The sequence below is a fragment of the Actinia tenebrosa genome, unplaced genomic scaffold, assembly GCF_029948245.1.
Source record: "Actinia tenebrosa isolate PJP-AT-01 unplaced genomic scaffold, QUT_ActTen_1.0 PGA_scaffold0__85_contigs__length_37466705, whole genome shotgun sequence".
Lineage (NCBI taxonomy): Eukaryota > Metazoa > Cnidaria > Anthozoa > Actiniaria > Actiniidae > Actinia > Actinia tenebrosa.
The window spans coordinates 34,554,411-34,578,162 of NW_028292569.1; the positions used below are offsets into that span (position 1 = coordinate 34,554,411).

Consider the following 23,752-nt stretch of genomic DNA (forward strand, 5'->3'; position numbering starts at 1 on the left):
TGCTTTCAAGAAAAGATTTTGAGACGTTAGGGATAATTACTTAATTCTCGAGACCGTTTTTACAACAAACGTTGGACGTGCGCCGATGTCTCGCAGCGAAGGTCTACAGCAATTCAACTACGAACACAAGCTTGATTTGCAAAACAAATTCTCAGATATAACCGCCGCCTATTTCTCCTGCCGTAATGTTCGACCGTCAAACAGGATATCTCCTAAACCACTCGAGGCCAACTCAAAAAAACATACTCAAACGATAAAACAAATGTTTATAGAGGCACCTATTTTATGATATCCAAGACCATGGAATTTATTCAAGACATTTTATAGGGTCTCGATAACGTCGAGGTAGCTTAATCATTTTCTTGATTCTACAAGATACAAGATACTTTTTTTACTTGTAGTTTGAATGATTTAGTTGAAAAGTGTAGTGATTGTTTTGCCGCGCGCGGCTTTTTGCTTCCCCGGGATCTCCACGCCGCTTGTAGCAGATGAAAGGCTACATATCCCAATCTTCACACATTTACTCTACATATTTTTATTAGTATTATCAATTACCTTTTCAACTTTAATTTCCGGCGTTAAATTGTCTACGGCCAAATCTTCTCATTTTGTGAGGGTTGCCGCGTTGAATGTTGTATTTTGTTTTTCTCCGAGACTCCTTTTCTTCTTCCATGAGGAAATCCTACAATAATACAGTAAATAATAAATTAATATGATATTGGAAGTTAAACCAGATTAGAATATAAAATCTTTCTCCTAATCTGTTATAGCTTTTATATTCGACCGCGAATCTATCTCGTTTTGCGTCGCCTTTTTCTCGCAAAACTCTGAAATGAAGCTAACGTTACGTTCTAGTGCACTGACCAAATGATGCGCTTCTCTTTTGCGCGCGCTAAAATATGTCTTACAACCAGCGTAAGAAATGAAGCAGGCAATGCTTTTATGAGCAGATTTCTTCAGGAAAGTTTTCATACGAGAGATGGTTAGTAATACATAACAGAAGGGAAAGAGTTTTTCGACTGTCTGGGTAAACGAGACGATTGATTTTAAAACCTTTTCGGGCCATATCAGCCATATCAGGGGAAGAACGGGACCTCACCTTAAAGAAAGTTCTCTATCAAACATTTCTTTGATAGAAAGTCTGCCAATACTAATTACTTGATTTTATAACTATAAGTAGATATTAAGACTTGGATTAATAAAGCACTAGAGAAAAATAGAAAGAACTTCATGGTTTGTTCCGCACAACAGAGCGTAGCTTAAAACTAAATGCAGCCATAATTTTTTTTGTCAAACTAAAACAACAATTTTAATTATATTTACGTAAATAATATTTACTCTTGAAGGAATGATTAAAGTACTCGTCGTAGAGGCAAATTACAACAGCAAGAAAATGGAATTTACTGACTTCGTCTTAAAGAAATCACGTAATTTTGATTCGAGAGAGAACTCTTGAGGTCACGCGACTTTTCCTAAAGATGAGTCAACACGTTGACAGACGCATATTGAATCAATAAAAAGACACGACTCAATCCGGTGGTACATGAACAAGCCCTAAGCTACGTATTCTCACAGCACGACCACAAAACGCGGGCGCGCACCGTCTAATCTGACATTAGTAGCAAGAGAGCAACGCTGCGCGCTAAATACCGCCAAGAGATTATTTGCTGAGAGTTTTCTCCTTCGGTTTAAGCAAAGATTCTCAGGCCACCCAGATTTGGTTAAGAGTTTCCCAACGGATCCCAAGACGGTTTGCTTTTAAAACAAAATCAGTGACCACACAGAATGTGCAAACCATATATCCGTGAGCACAAAAATTGAATAGTAAACCATTCTCTCTGATAAATCCGGCTCTCATTCAAGTTATCTCGGCTACAGAAGGAAACTAAAAAAAAATTAAATTCATACTTTTTCTCTTACAATAATAATGATAATTAATGATAAAGATAATAATAATAATAATGATGATAATTAATGCTAATGATAATGATAATTAATGATAAAGATAATGATAAAGATAATAATAATAATAATGATGATGATTAATGATAAAGATAATGATAATTAATGATAAAGATAATGATAATAATAATAATATATTTATTATATCAGAAACACGTTGCTATATAGTCGTAATATGGTCTAATAATAGTTTTTGCCCGAGTTCTTAACGCATTGAATCCTAATAGACTAGAAAATACATCGTTCATAGCCAACACTAGAGGCAATTCACTGGAGGTAAAGTAGCCAGTATGAGATAATGCGGATATAAAATACTGTCATATTTAAGCCACCACTTAACTATCGCTTTACTACCGGCCTAGGGAGCGAGTGCTAGACGTTTCGGACGGCACAGAACAAAACTAACTCAACAGGAAGAGGATTAAAAACTGTAAAGCGCCACCTTAATGAGTTACAGTTGTCCAAGAGAAAAGTAACCATATGAAAGGTATCAATACCACGTTAGACGCTGTGAAAGACCGTTATGAGTTTGTACTTTGTACTTTAGGTAATCCGCAAAGTATTCTCCTGGATCGGGCACATCTGGCCGGAGGAGGGATATGATTGATTCGCCGGTACCCAACACCACTGGAAGTGAAATTTTGGATTTTGTCCTCAAATATCTCCAAAAGTTAAAGTCATTTGAGACTCAGAAATGAATGTACTGTCTGTTTGCATGTATGTTAAGGAACGTATTTATATTTATAGAAATAGTCAATATGAACACCCAGCATCGAGCATTTCAAACAGGCCTCTGAGGGGAGGGGGTATTTGCCTGTACCCACCACATAAATCAATACTGAAAACGTTACTTATACTTATGTCATTAACGTTGTCCACCAAAAAAAGACATTTACACATTAACACATTTAGACTAAAAGAAATATCACGTGTTTCCTCGAAGGTTCTGGCATAAAACAAATGCTGAAATACCATTCTCCATCTTAAATCCTCACTAAATGGTCAAGGCATTCTGGATTTTCGATTCACGAGTTGAATTTTACATTTAAAGTTCAGGCTGACGCACACGAGGCAAAGAATACATAATGAAACACGTGATATATCTTTTAGTCTAAGTGTGTAAACGTGTAAATGCGTAAATGTCTTTTTTCGGTGGACAACGTTAATGACATTGACGGTATCATTTCTCATCATTCCCCACCATTTATACTTCTTCATTAACGCAGCTCTAGCACTCTCGTACCCAGAGCCTGCATTTCTTCTGGCCTGCGGAGAAGTAGCTTGAACTAAGTAGTTTGCTATTTTCTTTTTATTTCATTAAGTACAATTTTAACCAACGTTTCGACTTCAAAACCAATGCAATATGTTTATTTTTTAATATTCTTTTTATGTTGCGAGAGCAATTCATTTATAACGCTGTTAAACGTATATACACCTAACCAAGGCATGCGTCATGGTGGATATGAGCGTGTAAGTTGAAGCGAGCGTTCTGTGACGGTTACTGGGAAACTTGAATAAGCAGCAAATAATTATTGCTCACTCTGCGTGCGCAAACTGTAATAAAGTATACCTCTATTTCAAAGAAAGGTTGTTGCGTGCTGCAAGTTGCTTACTAAGCTTCAAGGAAATATGCCTAGAAAACGTGCAGACTAAGTTCGTTAAGATTCCATATCGTTGTTACCTTTTGCTGACTGCAAAACATCGCCCATAGTGCATTTCAGACATGGTATGCAGCCGGCAACAAAACCTTCAACAACTTTTTTTGAAATAACTGTATATAAAACTAGCTGTTCACACCATCAGACAAGAGTCGGAGAAAGATGGCATTAACATCAATCGTGTAGAACAATGGCGAGAGAGAATACTTCGACCTTTTTCACTCTTCCCACTTTCTCGTTTAATGATTAACGTGTCATATGGCGATGCACACAAGTCTGGTAGGTAATTATACTATAGTATTTGTGCGAATGGTCAGTCTAAATAGCCACATATGTACAAAAAAAATACCGTGAAAGATGGAAAATGCTACCTAACAACAAGAATGTTAATTGAGCGGATTTAACATTGCGTCTTATTAGAATATAAATTAAAGCCATGATTTAAGACAATTTTTCAAGCTATTTGAGTTTCTGAATCCCCCTCCCCCCCCCCCCCCCCCCCCCATCCCCCAGTATCATAAGTAAATGACATCGTGGTGAGATTGAATTCATGTGAATTTGCGCCCCCCCCCCCCCTAAAATCAGGCATTCAACCTTACGCAACCCTGCAGCCTTATTCTTAGCTTTGGAAAGAAGTATAAGTATAAGTTTTTTTTATATCTGTTGCATATCAACAAGTAAAGCGATGGGTATTCTATAAAGCAGTGTAATTTGATGGAATACGCATCGCGCCGCGCTGATCCAACTCCAAGAGACCAATGTTACAACTGGATTTTAAGAATTACTCGGGTCTTTTTTCTTTGTCATTTTCTTTCTCATCTGCTTTAATTCCTTCTTGAGCCTCTTTTTCGATAATCGTAACTTCCTCTTTCTCTTCCTTCTCTTCTCTTTTTTTCGCGTCCTCTCTTTCGTGGTATCCTTTTTTACATTCTTTGAGCGTCCTATTTCAAGTTGGCGCTTATTTGAAACGTAAAGTCCAGGAGGACGACGGGATCCAACCTGCGCTCTAAAATTCCGCAAAAGCTGCGCAATATGTTGACTCAGCCCGTCGACAAATGACTGTCCAACATTGTCTGTCTCGATAATGATGCGGGTGGGTCTCTGGATAAACTGTACAGATTTTTGGCCACTTTGTCCTTTAAATCCTGGTCTAGTGTGGCCCTTCTTGGACACTGTTATCAACCACTGTGGCCTGAATGCAGAGGCGAACTCTGTAAATGAGTTCGATGCATATCTTTCGTAGAATACGCATTTGGATTTGGTGGCTTTTGAAATCTAGAGAAAAGAGAATAAAGTGGAGTTTAGACAATAATGAGCAATTCTTTCCGTCTTGAGATGCCCTTGAAAAACGGGTTTCTCTGCTGTGCATGTGGAGCGATTTTCAGCTATTCTTTCGTTAATCATCACTCACCTACCCATCCATCATCTATTCACTCACCCAACTTATCAATCTATCCACTCCCCCATCCATCACTCCATCCACTTAAAAACCTTCCTACCCACCCATCCATCCATCCATCCATCCATCCGTCCGTCCGTCCGTCCGTCTATTCATCAATCCACCCACCCATCCATCCATCAATCCACCCATTCACGCACTCTTTCATTCACTCCTTATCCATCCATTCCTTGATTCATTTTTGTAATTCTGCCTAATTATTCTATAAATATCTCTATTCTTTTTCCAAGCTGCTTTTCTAATGTGTTTTTTTCCATTTCCTCTTCTCCCTGATTTCAGGAACTTCACTCTTCCTCAATCTAGTACCACCGACCCTGATCCTTTCAGTCCACCCTTTATTGACTTAGTTCAGTGGCTAAAGACAAAGCAGTCTCAGCGTCTATACGTATTAGGTCTTCAATTCACCTTGACAGCATGGATTCAATACAGAGCTCACTCGTATCTATGGCAACTATTTAGACTAGAATTCTTTCCAAAAGCAGCGGTTGAGGTTTGAAAGATGCAAAATCAATGCATGGGAGTAGACAATGTTGTCTCAGAGAATGTAAGCGTGTTCACTAAAAAGCGCGAAACATCTAAAGCAGTCAAAGACTTCCTTTGCCAAGCTGTCATTGCGTGGGATGTGTTTACTGTTTGTCGTTCAATGTGGACTTTGATTTGAACATTCTAATGTAATCGCACAAAGATATCCAAAATTCGTGCCAAGCCCTGACAATTGCTCAAGGAATATCACAATCATTAAATTCAGGGTGTCTTGGGTAGTTTAGACCCACGTATTTGTGAACAAAATGTGAATGTAATACCTGCAAAAATGTGCCAGGGTGTCCAAGATTTGTAAGTAGCACATGTATATAATCTAGCCTATTTAGGCTATGTACACACCACTGTTCAAACATTCAGTGCATATAATAATGAAAAAGACATATGATCTAAGTGTTACCTTCCTTCCAATAAGACGACCATTTTTCTTAACGCAAAGATAGTAGCTGGTCTTAGCGCCTTTGATCTTGACACGGCCAAAATTATCCGATTCAACGATTAACTTTGCTGCAATAATCACAATGAAACAACAAATAAACTCAATGCATTGCGACCCTCTTTTACAGGATGACCAATGAAATATATTTTACTTGTTATTACTGGGTAATTTGATGCAGTAACGGGGCCTATTTGCAACAAACTCCATGGTTTAGCATTGTAATTACATTATCTTTTCGTTGTTGTCTTTGTGCGAGACGTTGTTGGTTCTGTTCTGAAAAGTCGGACGAACTTCTTTTGTACCGAAGTAAGCAAAATTGATAATAGAACTTCCTTTTCGGCTTGAAATTCTATTGTCTCTCTAGAGAACCTCAAAGACTCGCGTCGAAAAACCTTGGTTAAAGAAACTCAAAAAGGAAGCTCTTTGCGAGCATTTGCAGCTAACTATCTACTTATTGCCTTGCTTGGTGGTAGTGAGGGATCAAGCATGGTTGTCCTAGCTTGACATAGTCAGATGAATTAAGTTTTGTTCAGCGATGATTCCATTAAAGGACTAACTAAAACAAATAAAGGGATGACTTGTCGTAAACACGTATGGAATTAGAACTTTCCTTTCATCCGTCCCTAGACGACTGCAAAACAATTCTCATAACAAAATAGTCTTTTTTTAAATAACTTTGGTGAAATCTAAAGGAGAAGGAATCTCTTTCATCTTTCTTGAAAGTAGCGCGTATTCTTCAGACAAAGAAAATGCAACATATTTGACATTTTTTCTCCAAAAATATTTTCGTCAGTTGAGCTGCTTTGTTGTGTTTATTGACAGAATTCGTAAACCACTGTAGACTTACAGATTTGGCGCGACGAAGGAAGATGAACTTGATTCTCAAAACAATTCGTTCTTGTGCTGGACTTTCTAAATAAATCCGCCAATTCAGGCGATTTCGACATCGCAGCACAAATACTTTGTTACGCAGTGTTTGAACAAGAGACCCTTTTTTTAAAACACGACTAAAAAAAGTATGTTTTTTGCCCCTTTGTTTTCGCGTGCAACTGAAGTTATTTTCACGCTTACTGTAAATACAGTACACCAGTCAAAAAGGCTTTGGTAGTAGCTCAGTTGTCAAAAACTAGTTCGATCTTTTTACGACTCGAGAAATAGCACTGACGCAGACGAAGACAATGGCAGCGTCTGTTGCGCGAGGAGTTTAGAGCTTCGTATTAAAGGCAAATCATGTATAGGGTGAAAATAGGGTGCTAGTCTGAAAGACAAACATCGGCTTCCTTGACTTGAACTAAAGGGTTTCTTATACAGACAATTTCAATGTAATATTTTCTAGAGATTTGCTTTGTATATCATACCGTAAGGGTCTCCGTCTCTTCCAACTGCGTCGATCTTCCTGCCTAGGATTCGCAAATGTCCCCGACTTGAACGAGAATACAACTGTGTTTCTCTTAAGAAAGGAAGACTTCTCAGATCGCTTCGACCTCTTTCTTTCGATACAAACTGATCAAATGATGGTTTTGCTGACTGAAAAACGAAAAAATATATTTCCATTGGATCTCACAAGACACGTTTATACTCTCGCAAAACGAGGGCTGGTTAAGTTGCTGCCCCAGTTCTGGGATTACTTACCCACGGAGATGCTGTAGATGTTTGGACGTAGCCACGTCTGTATGAAGTGAAGAACCAACTAGTTAGTACGGTAACTCGAAAATAAGAATCATTTCTTAAAAAAGCAACGTTTCGCCACCGTCATCAAATTTCTCCGACGAAAATCATTTCAGAATTATAAGAAAAATGAAGATTTGAGTCGTCAGTTGTACTTACACTGCAAAGAACAAGAAAGAGAACTTGAAAGGTGAAAACCAAGAAATGAACATAGCGTATCTTTCTTTCTTTTTCTTCGTTTGAATCTAGGCCAGAGAGAAGAGACGATGCTCCACTGGGGCTATAGCTAGCACAGGTCGACTGGCTATTCAAGAGAGGTTCTTTGAAGTAGGCTACAAGATATCGACACAGCAGGACGATGCCCTGCAGTTACTGCCTTTGTGCCGAGACACAAGAAAGCGGACTTTTTGTATTGTGTCTGTACGACTGCATTCTGCGTTCAAAGACTAGGAGCCGTGCGTACGTAGTATGGCATCGAATTAACAGACTTAATTAAAGTAATAGCGGCCAATTACAGGCACACTGGGAGGGACCGTCTGAGTTGAATTGTACAAACAGTCCAAGCAAATACAGTCATTTTACTGACCTTCACATGGATCGGAATCCCTCTCATCCATGCCATGACTCGGGTATTCTGATTCTTAAACCAGTAAAATCAATTCGGAAGGAGCTTTAGTAGATCGATTTAGTTCTTTGTAGGCTTGAATGCTTGTGAGTTATCATCCCATTATGCGATCAATAGATGTGGGCGTGAGTCGGAATGTGAACGGTGAAGACAATCGTACCATTACTTTGTAAACAACACGTCAACAGATCACTAGCCGTTGATTCAGAGGAAATTGACCCAATGTTAAGATAACCCAAGCTTGTCTTTTATTGGATGTCATTCACTGATGTTTATTGTTATTGTATGGCACGACTTTAAGATGCAAATGACACGATACCTCTTAAAGGGGCTCGGGGCGACTGGAGTACAAATTGTTCGCATTTCTCGTACGATGCTTTGTCTCAAAAACCAAAGACGCCAATAAATACTTCCAATTGAAGGAAATGAAACCAAAAAAATGGCTCTGATTTTCACAGAACCTTAATTTATTCATATTTGTCTTAGAAGTCACAGCATCCTTCACACGAAAAACATTGGCTCTTAACCAAAAATTATTATAGCAATGAATCATAAAAAGTACAAGATTTTTCATCTTTTTTTAAAATGCGTGCTCCAAACCTGCTGAGGTGCAAATTGACCGGACGTTTTAATAAACACAGATCATTTGAAATCGTGTTGCGTGAGCAGCTGAGAAGTCAAGACCAAGCTACCGTTTAGGATAAACGCTGAAGACTTAAAACAAAGCAAACAAAAGATTCACTGAGCTACTTGTTGGAAGCCATTTTCTTAAATATTTTAAACACGTGCAGTAATCAGAAAGAAATTTTAATCCTCTCTCGTTCTTTTTTCTTGCAGTCTTGATCACTTCCTTAATCTCTATCTAGGAGGTCATATCAAGGATTTCTATGTCCCGTGATCTCTCTAATGAAATGTTAATCCATGTTGTTGATCGGACGTTTGACTTAGGTCCCCTGCAGTTCAGTTGCTTCAAAAATGACGTTAGAACAGAATACATTGATTACTTTGTCTAATGCTCAAGTCATGCAATTCTGACAGCTTGATTCGAGCAATGCCTGTCCCGTTGACGTCAATAATTCTAGCTACATTTTTTTACCATTTATTAAACTGTCTTCAAATTTTCGTGTGATATTCTCTTCTATCAAGGTGCGTGCAAGCAAACTGGTCGTATTTAAGCTGAAGTCATCATAACTTAATCGCTAACCGATTGATGATTAATTCCATTAAAGTCAATTAGAGTACAATACTAATATTATCACAATCTATATTAACTGTGTTGTACCACTGTGCGATGGTCGTAACATGACAAAGTGTTAATGAGTATGACATAACTATACGAATGGTGGGCTATATTGATACCAGACCATACTCATGCCACGACATGCTAATATGATATAAAAATACCCAGTACTATAATCATACTCTATTACTATATCACACCTATACGATAGACCATACTGATATACCAGGCCATACTCATGCCACGACATGCTAATATGATATAAAAATACCCAGTACTATGATCATACTCTATTACTATAACACACCTATACGATAGACCATACTGGTATACCAGGCCATACTCATGCCACGACATGCTAATATGATATAAAAATACCCAGTACTATGATCATACTCTATTACTATATCACACCTATACGATAGACCATACTGATATACCAGGCCATACTCATGCCACGACATGCTAATATGATATAAAAATACCCAGTACTATGATCATACTCTATTACTATAACACACCTATACGATAGACCATACTGATATACCAGGCCATACTCATGCCACGACATGCTAATATGATATAAAAATACCCAGTACTATGATCATACTCTATTACTATAACACACCTAGAAAAATAGACTAAGAAAAGCCAAATAAAAGAGAAGTTCGAAATCATGTTTCTTTCCAACCAAAAGGTACAATTAATTTTTTTTTACTCCTTGCATGGTATACCCTTTTGATCGAAAAAGTTTTTCTCTCTGAGTTCTTCGCCGCTTAGATCTTTCCTCGATTAAACTCTGTTTATCCCCGAAAGTCGAAAGCTTCCCATTTCTTACATTCGCAGAAAAATAATCGTGGTAAAATACTCACTGTCACTTAGAAAAAAGAAAAAAAAAAATAGACCTTCAGTCTAAATTATACTTAGCTCAGTAAGCGTTTCTATTGCAGCTTGTCTTCCACTTAGAGTCTTAAAAGAGTACTGAAAAGAACTCCACCCACTAGAACCCAGTCCTTTGTTCAATTAGTTACCAGTCCATTACCGTGATAGCGGATGCCCCACCCAAAGAGAAGTTTCAAATGACTGACCGATTCATAATGGATTGGGCTAGGTCCATATCAAATTATTTCGTGTGGTTTTGTATACAATTGGCCCACACAGCTCGCCTCTAAACGAGCCTAAAATCGACCTACTTCCCTTAATGAGATTAAAAGATTCTCACGGGCTAGGAGCTGCCCAGATAACAAGCACTCGAACCACGAAACGAGTCTACTAGACGTCTCATCCAGACACACGAGGTACACGCAACAACACGTGTTCAGCTTGGCTTTTACAATCGATTCCCACGATTATCGGCTATCATGAAACAACTTAACAGGGTTGATCCCTAGGGTGGTCCCTGGTGACGTAGGGTCATCAATTCATGACGTGTAAAGCCGATTTTTCGAAATATTCTCACACATTATGGGGCGACAACTCGGATATAGACCTTGAGTGTTTGTAAACGACCTTGTAATGGAATCCAGACCACGAGGCAGTGACATAAATGGCTTGAGGTGCGAAGTAGAACAAAATGACCTTTGGGAATGTTACGACTTGGTTAAGATGCTATGATTAATTCATTGTCAACAAAGTTGCCACTTTTGAAATAATGTGTTTGTTTGTTTGTGAATTAGCTTACTTTGGGAACACTTGGATGAGCTTCATTTTAACCTTTCATTTTCCATGCGTGCTGTTTCCATTCAGATTGGTTCGTACTGCTGGAACAAAAGTCAAAAATGAAAATTATAAAGGTTGGAAAAGATAGTCTGTTACAAATTAACGTCATAACGGACAATAAAAAGAATAGTTTTTCAAAAAAATAACTTTTCTTCAACGTAATAAAATGTACATTTCATGTAATGAATATTAAAGCTTAGTCTAAAAGCTTTTATATTTATTGTAAAAAGCGTGCAACTGAAAATATGTTAATTCGTTATGAACATTCAATGTACACATGTGAGAATATATCCTCCTCCACCTCCTCCTAAGCCTGTACACCCCTCGTGGGGTATAGGCCATCAACAACATCTGAACGCCAATGAGAATATATATAAACTATATATTTGCAAGTACTGGGTTTTAATGTATCAAATTGAGCTGATCCTCGCAGTATATCAAGCAACTTATGCAGCTGCAAATTAGACTCCTACTACTATATCAATGTGTAATTTGTATGTGATGCTAAATAAAGTATATGCCGTATATGCATGCTTGACACGATAAAATATTAGGTTGAAGACACATGTTAATTAAAAATAAATAAATTCCAAAACAAATTATTTTACAGCTGTTAGTAAAGGCCTGCATTTTTTAACGGTTTTGACCTCATGCAGGGGTAACCCGTTTTATGGCATCCTATATTGATGCTTCGCAATGTTATAATAGCGTCTATAACATAGCATCTACCAAGTGAAAATGTTAACATATAGACACCAATTATTCCCATTGTTCTCTATTTACAAATTTTTCCACACTGAAAAAAACATTGTGGAGAGGTGTTAATACCGACCGATCACCACTTATCCCTTGAGTCTAAAGGCAGGGAGTACGAAGATTGGCCCAAGAGAAGAAAGACAGACGAAGAGAATCGCACCAGTAGAAGGTTTTCATGAAATACTGTACTTTAACTCGAAAAAATTTGTCATATTTAGGAAAAAAAATGAACTAACAGATATTAAAAGAATCAAAATATGTTTAAGGATTGAAAAGTCTATGAAGACAAAACTAGTTTCCGTAAAAAATCTTAATTTTTCAGTAATGCATAAAAGATTATTTTAAAAGTTTAGAACCACGTATCACAAATTTGTGCAGTTTATACTATTTATATCAAAGTTGCGCATGCTGCTAGATAGTAAGGAAAATCAAGAGATCAGCTTTCTTTAATGCCATCTTCAACATTTTAGCAGTTAAGTCACAGTTGAATCCAACACAGGAACAATTTTAAGGAACATCTAAAGATCAACGTTTTTAAATCAGTGCCACCTTCACCATTTATCAGATAAGCTAAACTTCTATCCGCCATCACAGGAAAAAAATTAAGGATTGCATGAAATAAATAGATTTAGACAAATTACAAGGTGTGACCAAAGTGCAGCATGTATTTCTTCGATAAATACTATGTTCCTGATCACTGTTATCAACGAACTTCCAGGCAATTAGTGGTAAAAATCAGCGAAGGCAACACCCTTTACTTTTGAAGTTGAACTGCGATAAAGAAGGGTAATTCAGCTAAGATTGCAAGATCTAAAAATATAAATCGAAAAGGAAATATGAAAGAAAAATAGCTCAGAATTTAAAAAAATTTACCAAAAATAACAAGGGTTTGACAGATGTGTGAGTAAACTCGTGCGTCATGAGGCACACCTGAACGACAGATATAGAACAAACAAAACAACCATCATTTTCTTTTTTTCCTGTTTGTATTTGAATAAGACTGGTGTATTTGTGGTTCAGTTCTCAAGCCCTGTTATGCTTATCAGTGACCCTTCTAACAGCAAATGGAGGTATATCTCTCACAAATTAATGTATAATTTATGGACTTCCGGAGTAGAAATATTACCAAAAAATGAAGTCTTATGTTCTTTCATTTCAGTATTTATTTATTTATCTAACTTTGCCTCGAGCAAAAAATACGGGGGAAAAAAATCCAGTAATAAATACATGTTCTGAGACAGAAACCGCAACATCTAAGGCCAATTACTGTATCAATGTAAGAGATTATTGGAAAAGTGCATCAACGATAACATGGAGTCGTTATGGAAAAAAAAAAGCTCGTAAATGTAATGAATTTATAAAAAGAACTCAGAATTTTTTTAAAGACTGCTTGTTTTCAACAACCAGGCAAAATCAAATTGTCAATGCATTTCTTGATCTCTCTCTATATGATGATAAACATAGGAAACGTTTTTTAAATCATGTCTTAAAATTAAATCTTGGTAATGCATCGAAATGATAAACTGTATTCAGTATCCAGTAAGGTATTTAGCTTTTTTTAAGCCTGCTCGTTTGTTTCTCAAGCTCCACCCAAAAATGATTTTATTTATAGAAATTTCAAGTGGAAATTCATAAGTCAATTAAGCTTTGAAAATGTTGTTAAAATCGGGTAAAGCTTAATGGGTACATCCTTGGTAGGAAGGATCGATTTGTTCGCTAATTGCAGTCTGATTAGAACCAATGATCACTAAGGTAATCGGGCCCTTCGTCTAAAAGTTGGATCCTTTGGATATGCCTTATTTGTTGGTGAACAATGGTGAACGATGTTCCAACAATGTTTGCAGTCTGTCAGTCATTGACCACTGAAAATTATTTAATATTATTTCAAAATCAGCTTTAATTAATGATATTCAAGTTGGGATTTTTGGTAAATCAATGGAAATATATATATATATATATATAAACGAAGGATGTTTCTTGACTAAATCCATTGGACCTTCTCCCTAATTTTTTCAAAACGTTCGCCATACTTTTTTATTTGAGGATTTGGGTAAGTCTTAATAAGGAGCATCCTTAACTATGACTGACTGAACTTGCGTGCAAATCCACGTGGGAAATGATGCTTTAAGTCAAAGTAGTTTACTTATGTTATAGGAAACTGCTGGAATAAAGATTACTTAAGCAGCACTGAGTCGTATTAACCAAAGCGATTCCTAATAATTTTATTAAGGATAGGAAACTGCTACCTAAGGATAGTGTGCGTAAAATAAAGCACGGGGAAATCAATCATTTGACCCTAGGACAATAACATCCTCAAGTTAAGCACCTTTCAGTTTTTTAATAATTTTATAGAAAATTATATTTTAATTTTAATAGTTTGGCTGGAGATTTGTTTCCATGACTAGTGTAACAGTACTGTAGGGATGAGGTTAAAAAAAGTTAATGACTTTTTGTCACTTAACAGTCATAGGCGAGCCTTTGTATCTCTATTTATAACAGAGAACAGATGAATACAACTGAAATAAGAATGCAAGGAATAAAGAAAAATGAATAGCGCTAGAAGTATTTAGCCTTAAGAAAGTGAATGATCAATTCCATATACTGAGAACATGTTGCAATACAACTGAATTGCAGCAAATAAGTAAATACTACTAGTTGTAACATTTCAAACTTGAATTCCGCCTGAACATTCTGTAGAAGTAAATTGGTTTTATAATGATGCTTGATGCTTACTAAATACTATAGTCCTTCAAGACTGATAAATCATTTCATTTTATCCCATAAAAAAAGATACTAAATGGATATAACTCAACTGTTTGCACTTTGTAACTGATATGCTACGTTTCTGGCTTGAAAATGAAATTAATGTCTTTAATATATCTAACTAGGCAAAATGTTAAAATTCTCAGTGTGAAACTGATAGAGTGTGAGCTGTTTTTTTTTTTTTTTTTTACCCAACTCAGTTAGTCTTGCCAAATAAAGTTATTTACTGGCTATACATGTTACCATTGGCGATAAGGGATTTACTGATATCTACTGAAATAACTCATGCTGCCTTTTCCAAGATTTGAACTGAATATCGGTGTCGCTAGTCTACTTCACTTAAATGAGTTGAACGTCTCTGTAAATACTTATCAAATTGAGCTGATCCTCACAGTATATAAAGCAACTTATACAGCTGCAAATTGAAAGACTCAGAAACAATTCTGTAAATATTGTTGTAAAGAATATAGATGGAGAGGTGTAAGTCAGGAGCCATTTCTTATGCTTTGGCGTCGATTTTAAAACTGAGCTGCAGCTCTCGCTAGTAATCTAGCTTGAACATGTATATCTTCTGACTCATTTGCTCAGATTCTGAGGATGATTTCAATCTGTTACTATTTCCAATACTATTGCTTTAGACAATTTTTTTCGCATGAGGTAAATCATTTAGGTTCTCGCTTAGGCTCCATCAACATTGAACTAAATACCATAAACATCACTAGAGGCTACTCCAAGTGGTCTCAATGAATGACAACTGAGCGACGCCGGGGCTAACGGGTATAAACAGCCACTAACTATGTGTATGTTAAAATTACCTATAACAAGACCTTTGCATTCATAACTGGGCTTGATAATGATCGATGATTTGAAAACTTTGCCCTGAGGATTGTGTTGATTGTGTCTCAAACCCGACAACCTCACTTGCTTATACAACTGTCTCGTTGCTCGCTTTAGATTGGTACTTGAAGCGGGACGGCACGAAGGAAGAAATCCCGTATTTAAGAAGCATTTTACAGATACACAAAAGACTACTTTACTATAAATGTTAACATAATACAACCATTACTTCATTATGGATACAATTAGGCAGTGGTCTGATCATGACAATTAGTGGTCTCATCATGATACTTATAGCACTTATCAGAATCCATGACAAAAGATTTGCAAGAAAACAAGGCCCTTTTAGTCGTTTTATTAAGTGCTCTCAGAGGGTATTGTATTTGTTATTCTCATCTGTATTTACGCCTTTAGCCTAGACTAACGAACAGAAATGGTTATTACCCGAGATGAATGTCTCTAACTTAAAGCGAGAGTACTCTTTTAATTGAGAATACATGCTCGATCGATGCTTATCAAAATGGTATACAATAACAACTCTGTACTGGCCTTTCCTTGTGTTCTAGTACGTTCCTTGTTCGGTATCTTTGAAGCTTTTGGAGTCCATGGCAAGTCGATCAGTTTCTAAAGCAAAACCTTGTGAAATAACGAACCAAGAAAATTCTTTAGGCAAGGTAAGACCACATTTCGAAGAAAAGACCTTCTTCTTGCAACAAGAGAACGCTTCCATTTAACATGCCAGAAAAACCGCAAAACGTAAAAGCATAGTGTTCTTAAAAGCGATGAAGGACATGACTTGTCTTTCGTATTGTTTGGTTTGAAAACCTCTCGGAATAGCAAACTGCAGTTCGATTTGATTGTGTCCCTAGGGCTAGTGAGCCAAAATAGAATTAGGACGTGCCAAGATCGTTCTTCACTGACTTAAATAAATGAATATGAAGAATAACAACTAGAGTATGTTGTTGCGTCATGACCGAGAGGAGATTGTGGCTCTAACTACTTAACATATTGAAGTATCTCTTCCATAACACTAACTGATGATACGTGAAAAAGTACTCTACAGAAATATGCCATAGTCCTGCAACGAGAACATAATGAAACTGTCGAAAAATTAAACGGCGCAACGTCGAAAATTCACCTTCAATCCAACCACTTTATTTTTGATCCAAAAAAATTTAGAATTGTTTGATAGCATTAAAGAATGGGACGCACTCATTTGAAATGTGAACAACAGCAACTTACGAAACTTACTAAGGCTGTGAGTAAGAAATTGGTTAATAGGCAGCTAATTACAGGATAGCGATTATAAGCTAGAGACATCTTGACCACACCTAGATGTGTATTCCAGATTTCACTCCTAAACTAAATCTAACCAAAATATACAAGTGAAATGTTCTATTAAACTGAACACTTCCGAAATTTTGCAGCAAAATTCTTTATTCTTGAAAATCAAGTTTATCAAGCATTTCTTGGAGCTGTACATAACTGAAATCGTGTATTCACGTAGAAGTACATCCCTAGAAATGTGTACGAGAAGTCAGTTGTACGAAGGAAGGATGCCCATCGTATTTTATGGCTCGTAAATTAATTTCCCAAAAAGGTTGTAACATTTCTTAACTTCCTTTGAACTTAAAAAAGATTTTTTAAGCTTCGAAATTACACAATTAGGAAACTTTTAAGCTTAAAGCCAACCTATGTAATTTGTGGTTCAGGAATGCAGCGAAGCTGGTGTTGAAAGAGGTAACTTGTTTCACCGAGAAAACAATAGATCTATTGTTCCTACAGTAACTGGAATATATCCAAGTTAAACAAATTGCTTACGTGAGCAGAGAAGCTTTCTCCCGCCTCAGTACGACTTACTACGACTTAATAATTAAAAGCCGACATTGATAGCCCGATGTTGATCGCTTTAAGGTCTCGGTAATTACAGCTTAGAGACACCAAAACTTTTCAACACTTTTCTCAAACTCCCGTTCTTATCCACATAATGTTCATCCTACAGGCGCCATTTGTTAGAAGCTTGTTATTTATGTTTTTATTCGACTTTGATTAAGCTGATGTCGTCAATATACTGATATCAACACAAGGGCACGTGAATGGGCGACCTTGGCTGTCAGACTCTTAGAGAAACAAAACTATCGCGAACATTTTCCAAATAGTTTAGGCTTTTAGTTTATCGAGGCTTGAAGATGGGTATCGATGGTTGATTCTTGCACGAAACCTACTGTCGGCATGTATCTTACATTAAATCCTTTAAAGGAATTTGTTTGATGGAAAATAGTCAGTGAACTTCAAGGGGGCACGAAACATAAGGGAATTAATAGAGTTTCCACGAATTTAAAAAAAGTTAGGCAAGTGATTTTGATTTGCAATTCATTCGTTAAGTGGAAGCTACCCCAAAAATAACATGCTTGTACGAGATTCTTTTTGACCAATTTTTTCCTCTGGTTTTCTGTTTAAAAGGATAAATTGGACAATTGGTCGAGACTATCCTTCCTCGTAGACGAACAGCGAACAGGAAAAAAGCTCTCCTCGTTCGAATAGCTGGAAACAATTGACTTAGAGCTACTAAAGAGTAAAGCTATGTAAAAACAAAAATAAGTTGGTAATGTCTGCCTATATTATTTCCTGAAAAAGTGGTGAGACTCATTTTCAAAAATCAAGATTCAATAAGAACAAAAGCTGTGAATCCTTAGATGATTGACAGATAATTGTTCAAGGATATCAGTAATTTAACTATACAATAATTCACTAATAACCTTTAAGCTAAAGCAGATTTTGATATAGTATTCTCTTCTATAACAACACTGAGGAATAGCTAAGGAAAAGGGAATGTTTTAGGCGTGTGTTGATGATATTTTTATTTTACATGTGCTCAGGTACTTACTTATTGATGTATGCTAGGGTTTTCTAAGGTCTTCTTGCTTAAAAGGAAAGAATCTGGTGACTCAGTGAGCGTATTCCTTTATGATAGTCTCCTCAAAAAGAGAATATAAATGTAGACAATTTTTATCATTTTAGTTAAATGTAATTAAATTCTTGAAAGTACGTTTCAATTTTTACATACATCCATTTACATATTTTTCAAATATTAAGAAAACCGTATTCCTATAAGACAGTCTCCTTAATAAAGAAAATTTAAATGTAGTTAAATTTTGAACGGAAAAACGGGTTGAAACGTTTGGAATTTTTATCGGAAAGTCAGTTCAGTTCAATCCAGAGACAACAAATGTTAACTTGAAAAAGAGGAATCTTATGATGTTTTTACTAAAAGTCGAGTGAAGTTCACAAGAGGAAGTTCATTTTAGGCATTAATCGATACTAAAACAAATCAACTGCTTGACCTGCATAAGAATCTGTCTCTAACTTAACTAACGACTCATCAGCTACGACTCAGGGCTGCTTTTCTAACAAACATCTCACTCACTATTGGCAAACGAAAGATTGTGGTTGCACAAAGTTCACAATGCCAAATAAACGGAATCTTATGGTATTCCTAAACTTTTAAAATAAACATTCCAACAAGCGATTTTCTAAGCCAAAGTGGTCAAGGTTATCGAAAACGCCAAGTAGGCGCATGCCATTGGAGTATACTCCTCAAGATTTATCGATATAGAAGTATACATTAAAATTGGTGCTAAGGTATTTAACACGTTCGTAATAGAAGTGCAGACGTAATAGCGTGTTGTAAAATGCGCCAAATGACAAGCGTTAGATCTTTCTTGAAATATCGAATGATACGGTCGTGTTTTCACTGATAAGGCTCGTCTGCAAATTTGGTATCGCCAAAATATTTTTCACTATGTTAAAACGCTTTGTCAATTAATCAGAGGATCTACAATCAAAGTATACATATTTGAACCAATTCAACTAAGCTACTATAATTGTAAGCTGAATATTTTGAAATTGTGTACAGTATAGGAGCCAACACTGACCAAATATCGAGAAAAGTTAATTATCTTTAGATGTTATCAAAAAACAAATCGTTTTCTTTTACTTCTTTTGAAATAGCCTTTAATCATATAAACAGCTACAATAGCGTGCTATATTGTTATCATAGTACACTCAAAGCGTGCAATGATGAAAGTGCTCCTGAACACTGTAACACTTTAGACATCTTTCATATGGTAGAGGACGAGCCATAAACCCGACAATAGCGTGCTATATTGTTATCATAGCACACTTAAAGGTGCAATAATGAAAGTGCTCCAACACTATAACTGTTAGATGTCTTTCATATGGTAGAGGACAAGTCAATTAAAATCTCACGCCTCCCATGACATGAACAATGATCTGTCTTCAGTCCGGCCACTTGGCTTCAATCACAGATAAACGACATCAAAAATATCTACTCATGCTAACCTAATCGCGCATCAAAGTTGAATGAAATATAACATATCATTACTGTATAAAGACTCTAGTTTTCATGATCTAAGTCGAAGTAGATGTTGGGAAAATTTATCGCTCGTCCCTTGCATGAGAAGGTTAAGATGATTTTTTTCTCATGAGGATTAATGCTGGATGTTAACGATTGATAGAACATTTAGTGATCTACTTAGATTGCTAAATACAGGATATCAGGTTTCCAAGTGGCTGATTCTTAAGCTGGACCATCTTTCCAATACACTGATCGTATACGAATCCAGTCCGTATGTTTCGCTATCTTTGTGAAGTCCACATTCAATCTAAGGTCATTGCACTGAACTTATAGGCCTTACTTTTGAAAAAGAGTGGAGTTTTGAAGCCCGCGCTTGTCGAAGATTTACCAAGAGATCCCCATTTTACACTCGCACGAATTTCAATCACAAAAATGCACCTGTAACGGAATACCCTTGACCTATTTTCCAACTGTGAAGGCTGGCGCCAAAAAACCTGGGGTACGCCATCGATAAGATGTAATGGATATCTATAGAGAACGGTGTCTAGAAACACTTTCGACTGGAGTATTAAACGTTAAAAGAAGAAAGAAGACTAGACGCTCGCCTTGAGTCTCGGTGAGAACCGGAAAGACCGACTGCTTGGTGAGAAACGTAGGATATGTTTTCTTGTTTCTGTTATTAGCAGCCAGAGGCTATGGCGGAGAAAGGCGTACCCGTCCCTACTACGTCCCTATGTCTACTCACCTATAGTGAGTTCAATAAAGATCTAGTCTTTGGGTCGCCTCTTGTCTTAACCTATGGTGCCTCGCTTGTTTTCATTTGCTTAATCTTAGTTTAATGAGCAATGAACTTAACCCTGCCTTTTGAGTTTATTGAATCTTATCTAATAGTTCCAAGGGTTCAATAATGAAATGGTCTTCATTATTGATATCGAACAATCAGTGATCACTAGTTAGTAAGTCCTCTCTCGTATCAACGTATATTCAGTTAGTGAAATACAATCAGTACAAAATAACGATAAACATTTTGCGCTTTATTAAATAGCACCCTATCAAAGTATGCCAATGATACGGTTACGATGTTATAGTGAAAAATTAACAATCCGTATGGTAAGACTTCACTATTCCTAACACAAGAACGCTACCCATTCAGTAGGAAAGCGCAGCCCGCTACGGACTATTTCACTCCATGACTTCCCTATTTGGCCATCGTCTTACGAGACGAGGAAAAGGCAATAAAGTACTAATAAGAACAAACAACATTATCTGATCATTTATAATCTACCTACTGACCCGGTTCAGTATACTTTGTAATATTACTACACCCAGGATGACTTAAGACCGGTAGCTACGTAGATTCATATCGGCGTTTCAGCCGGAAAACGTCCAGTAATTTTCGGGAAATTTATTCGCCATCCAAACTTATCAAGCCACGGATATTTGTCTTTTGAACGGTGATGAAATGTCTGGTCTGAAATGCGTGGTTTGTGTTGGTTTGAGCAGGGTTAGATTTGCGTTCATCTGAAGAGTTTTGTCGACAGCTTTACGATATGACAGCGCCATAAGGTCGAGTTTAGAGTGGAGACAAGCATTTTGATTTGTACCGATTAGCATCTGCGCGATTGATACATGACTGATCATGATAGAGCGACTGAAAGATCCAGAGTACTTAGCAATCTATCTTTGATAGCTCCTTTACGATACGTACAAATGAGTGGGTGTAATCTATTCTCACTTTGGGAACATCGACCGATTTAATGGATTTTTCGCAGTCATAAGTATACGTTTAATTTTCATCCGTGAAAGGGAAAATTTGGATTTGACATTTTGTCTCATAAATCAAAGCGTTTCATAACCGTCACAATCTTAACATACCAATAGCTAAATGTCCTCCTATCATAGCAAAAGATCCATGTCACACAATTGATATGCTTTTAGGAATTACACAAATATATTCTGTACAACATTGAGTTTTGATTGTCACATGCAAAAATTACGTCCCGAGATATTGACCAAAAATTATGGTCAGCATTATAAATAACGTTTAAAAGCACTAGGAAGCGTTTGAAACTGGCTGAAAAAGTTGCATCATAACCGGGAGAAAATGATTAAAATGGTTTTACAGCTAAAAACGCATTAGTTGTATTGATTTAAAAGCGGATTTATGAAGTGTAAGATACGTAGGTATGGCTATTAGAGTGTTCGGTAATTGTCTTCTAAAGGTTCAGCTGGAGTCTCAAAAGACACGAAATATGAAAGTCGGCTACAGAAACACAATGCCGAATCCTGCAGGAGGAAAAAATAACCAGGCGAGAAGGCCAGCCATGGTTAGGGTTAGGGGTTATATGTAAAGGGTGTAAATAATGAGCTAAGTAGATGAATAAAAGGATTATTCTAAACCACAATGGCTTATATACCTCTCGCATTTCGCTTCTTTTCTCTTTATTGGTTTTACTTTGTTTTACGGCTCTTAAATACGAAAGCAAAGCATTGCAAAAACAACTCAGAGTAAAGAAGATTACCAACCGTCATTCGGCTGTCTGACTTGCCTCTTGCCTTCTTTTCGGCACCTTAGGATTCATTGTAATTCGTCATAAGTGAGTTGCAAAAACATTCTTTGGTTTTCCAATGGTGTTACCGAACAACTCGAAGAATTTTATTGCAATCAAAGCTAAGATTTCGCATCGGTGAGTCAAAGGGCCTAACGTATATGACGTAATGTCACTTCCGATGAAATGAGGCGGTGCAGCTCGAGCCGAAAGCGGCGCAAAGAATCGAAACGATTACATCAAATTTATAGTACACTTGGGGAAAAAACACCCAATATTTGAGTAGACAAAGCAAAAGGATATCCTTGTTGAAATTACGAGAGAGTTTGGAATATTTCGGCAGTTGAGAGTCAAAGTTCTAAAAGCTTTGTTCCGAACGTCAACTGGCAATGACACTAGTATTGCGTAGGCGTTCGCCATAAACGTCTAGTAAATTTGAAAGGCTTATCAACGTAAGTGATGCCTCTTATTATAGAACAAAATGACAGTACTTTGCAGAAAATAGAAAATTCCTTGAGTTCTTGAGGGTCTAGTTTGTGCTTGTCTGATAAGCCCTGCCAGCGAAGTCAGATGAATAATGCGTGTCGTGCAGAGATATCTGCACCTGCTCTATACGCGTTATCTCCTTAACGATTTTCGTCTCCAGGAATGTGTTTTTGGTGCAGATTCATTGCTAGAAAACTCATTATGTAAATAAAGAACAGTGGGAAAATTTTTTGATTCCCGACTTATAATTGCTACATGTTTACTCAGAATAATCGCTGGTTTTATGCATTATTGACTGACAATCATTATATCACTATTTGAATGTGTTTGTTGCATACAGTTCGGTTGGTTTGGTTGGCGGTGGTTTTTATGAGTGATCCGTGCCATCACTCAAGTGAGCCGATCAATGAAGACCTAAGCAACTAACACCCTCCTTTTTGCACGTATATGGAGAAACAATGGCTCGCATATACACAGATAAATAAATGAATTTTTTCACGCCATAGATGTCCAATAAAGATATGAAGCAACACTCAGTGTTAATGGTGTTTCTCAGCTCAGTCTTGCGTGCAGGAAAAGTGCAGACAAGACGTATAAGCTATCAGTGATCTATACGACCTCTTCAAACCATCCTAATCTTCCAGGTTATCAGATTTTCTAAACATCCGTTTAG

At 36.8% G+C, this 23,752-nt stretch overlaps 1 protein-coding gene across 3 annotated transcripts in view; it reads right to left on the reverse strand.

Annotated features, from left to right (window-relative positions):
* Positions 1 to 4,142: 4,142 nt before the first annotated feature.
* The window catches only part of LOC116292047 (fibroblast growth factor 8), a 63,234-nt gene continuing 43,624 nt past the window's right edge, over positions 4,143 to 23,752 (reverse strand). For 2 of the 3 annotated variants that reach the window (XM_089025200.1, XM_089025204.1), the window contains exons 5-10: positions 8,313 to 11,351; positions 7,886 to 8,058; positions 7,691 to 7,727; positions 7,417 to 7,585; positions 6,020 to 6,126; positions 4,143 to 4,895 (exon numbers count right to left, since the gene is read on the reverse strand). In XM_089025200.1, coding sequence (XP_088881326.1) covers positions 4,395 to 4,895; positions 6,020 to 6,126; positions 7,417 to 7,585; positions 7,691 to 7,727; positions 7,886 to 7,938 — 867 coding nt within the window. In that variant the 5' untranslated portion in view covers positions 7,939 to 8,058; positions 8,313 to 11,351 and the 3' untranslated portion in view covers positions 4,143 to 4,394. The other variant, XM_031699289.2, reaches the window with a different exon arrangement.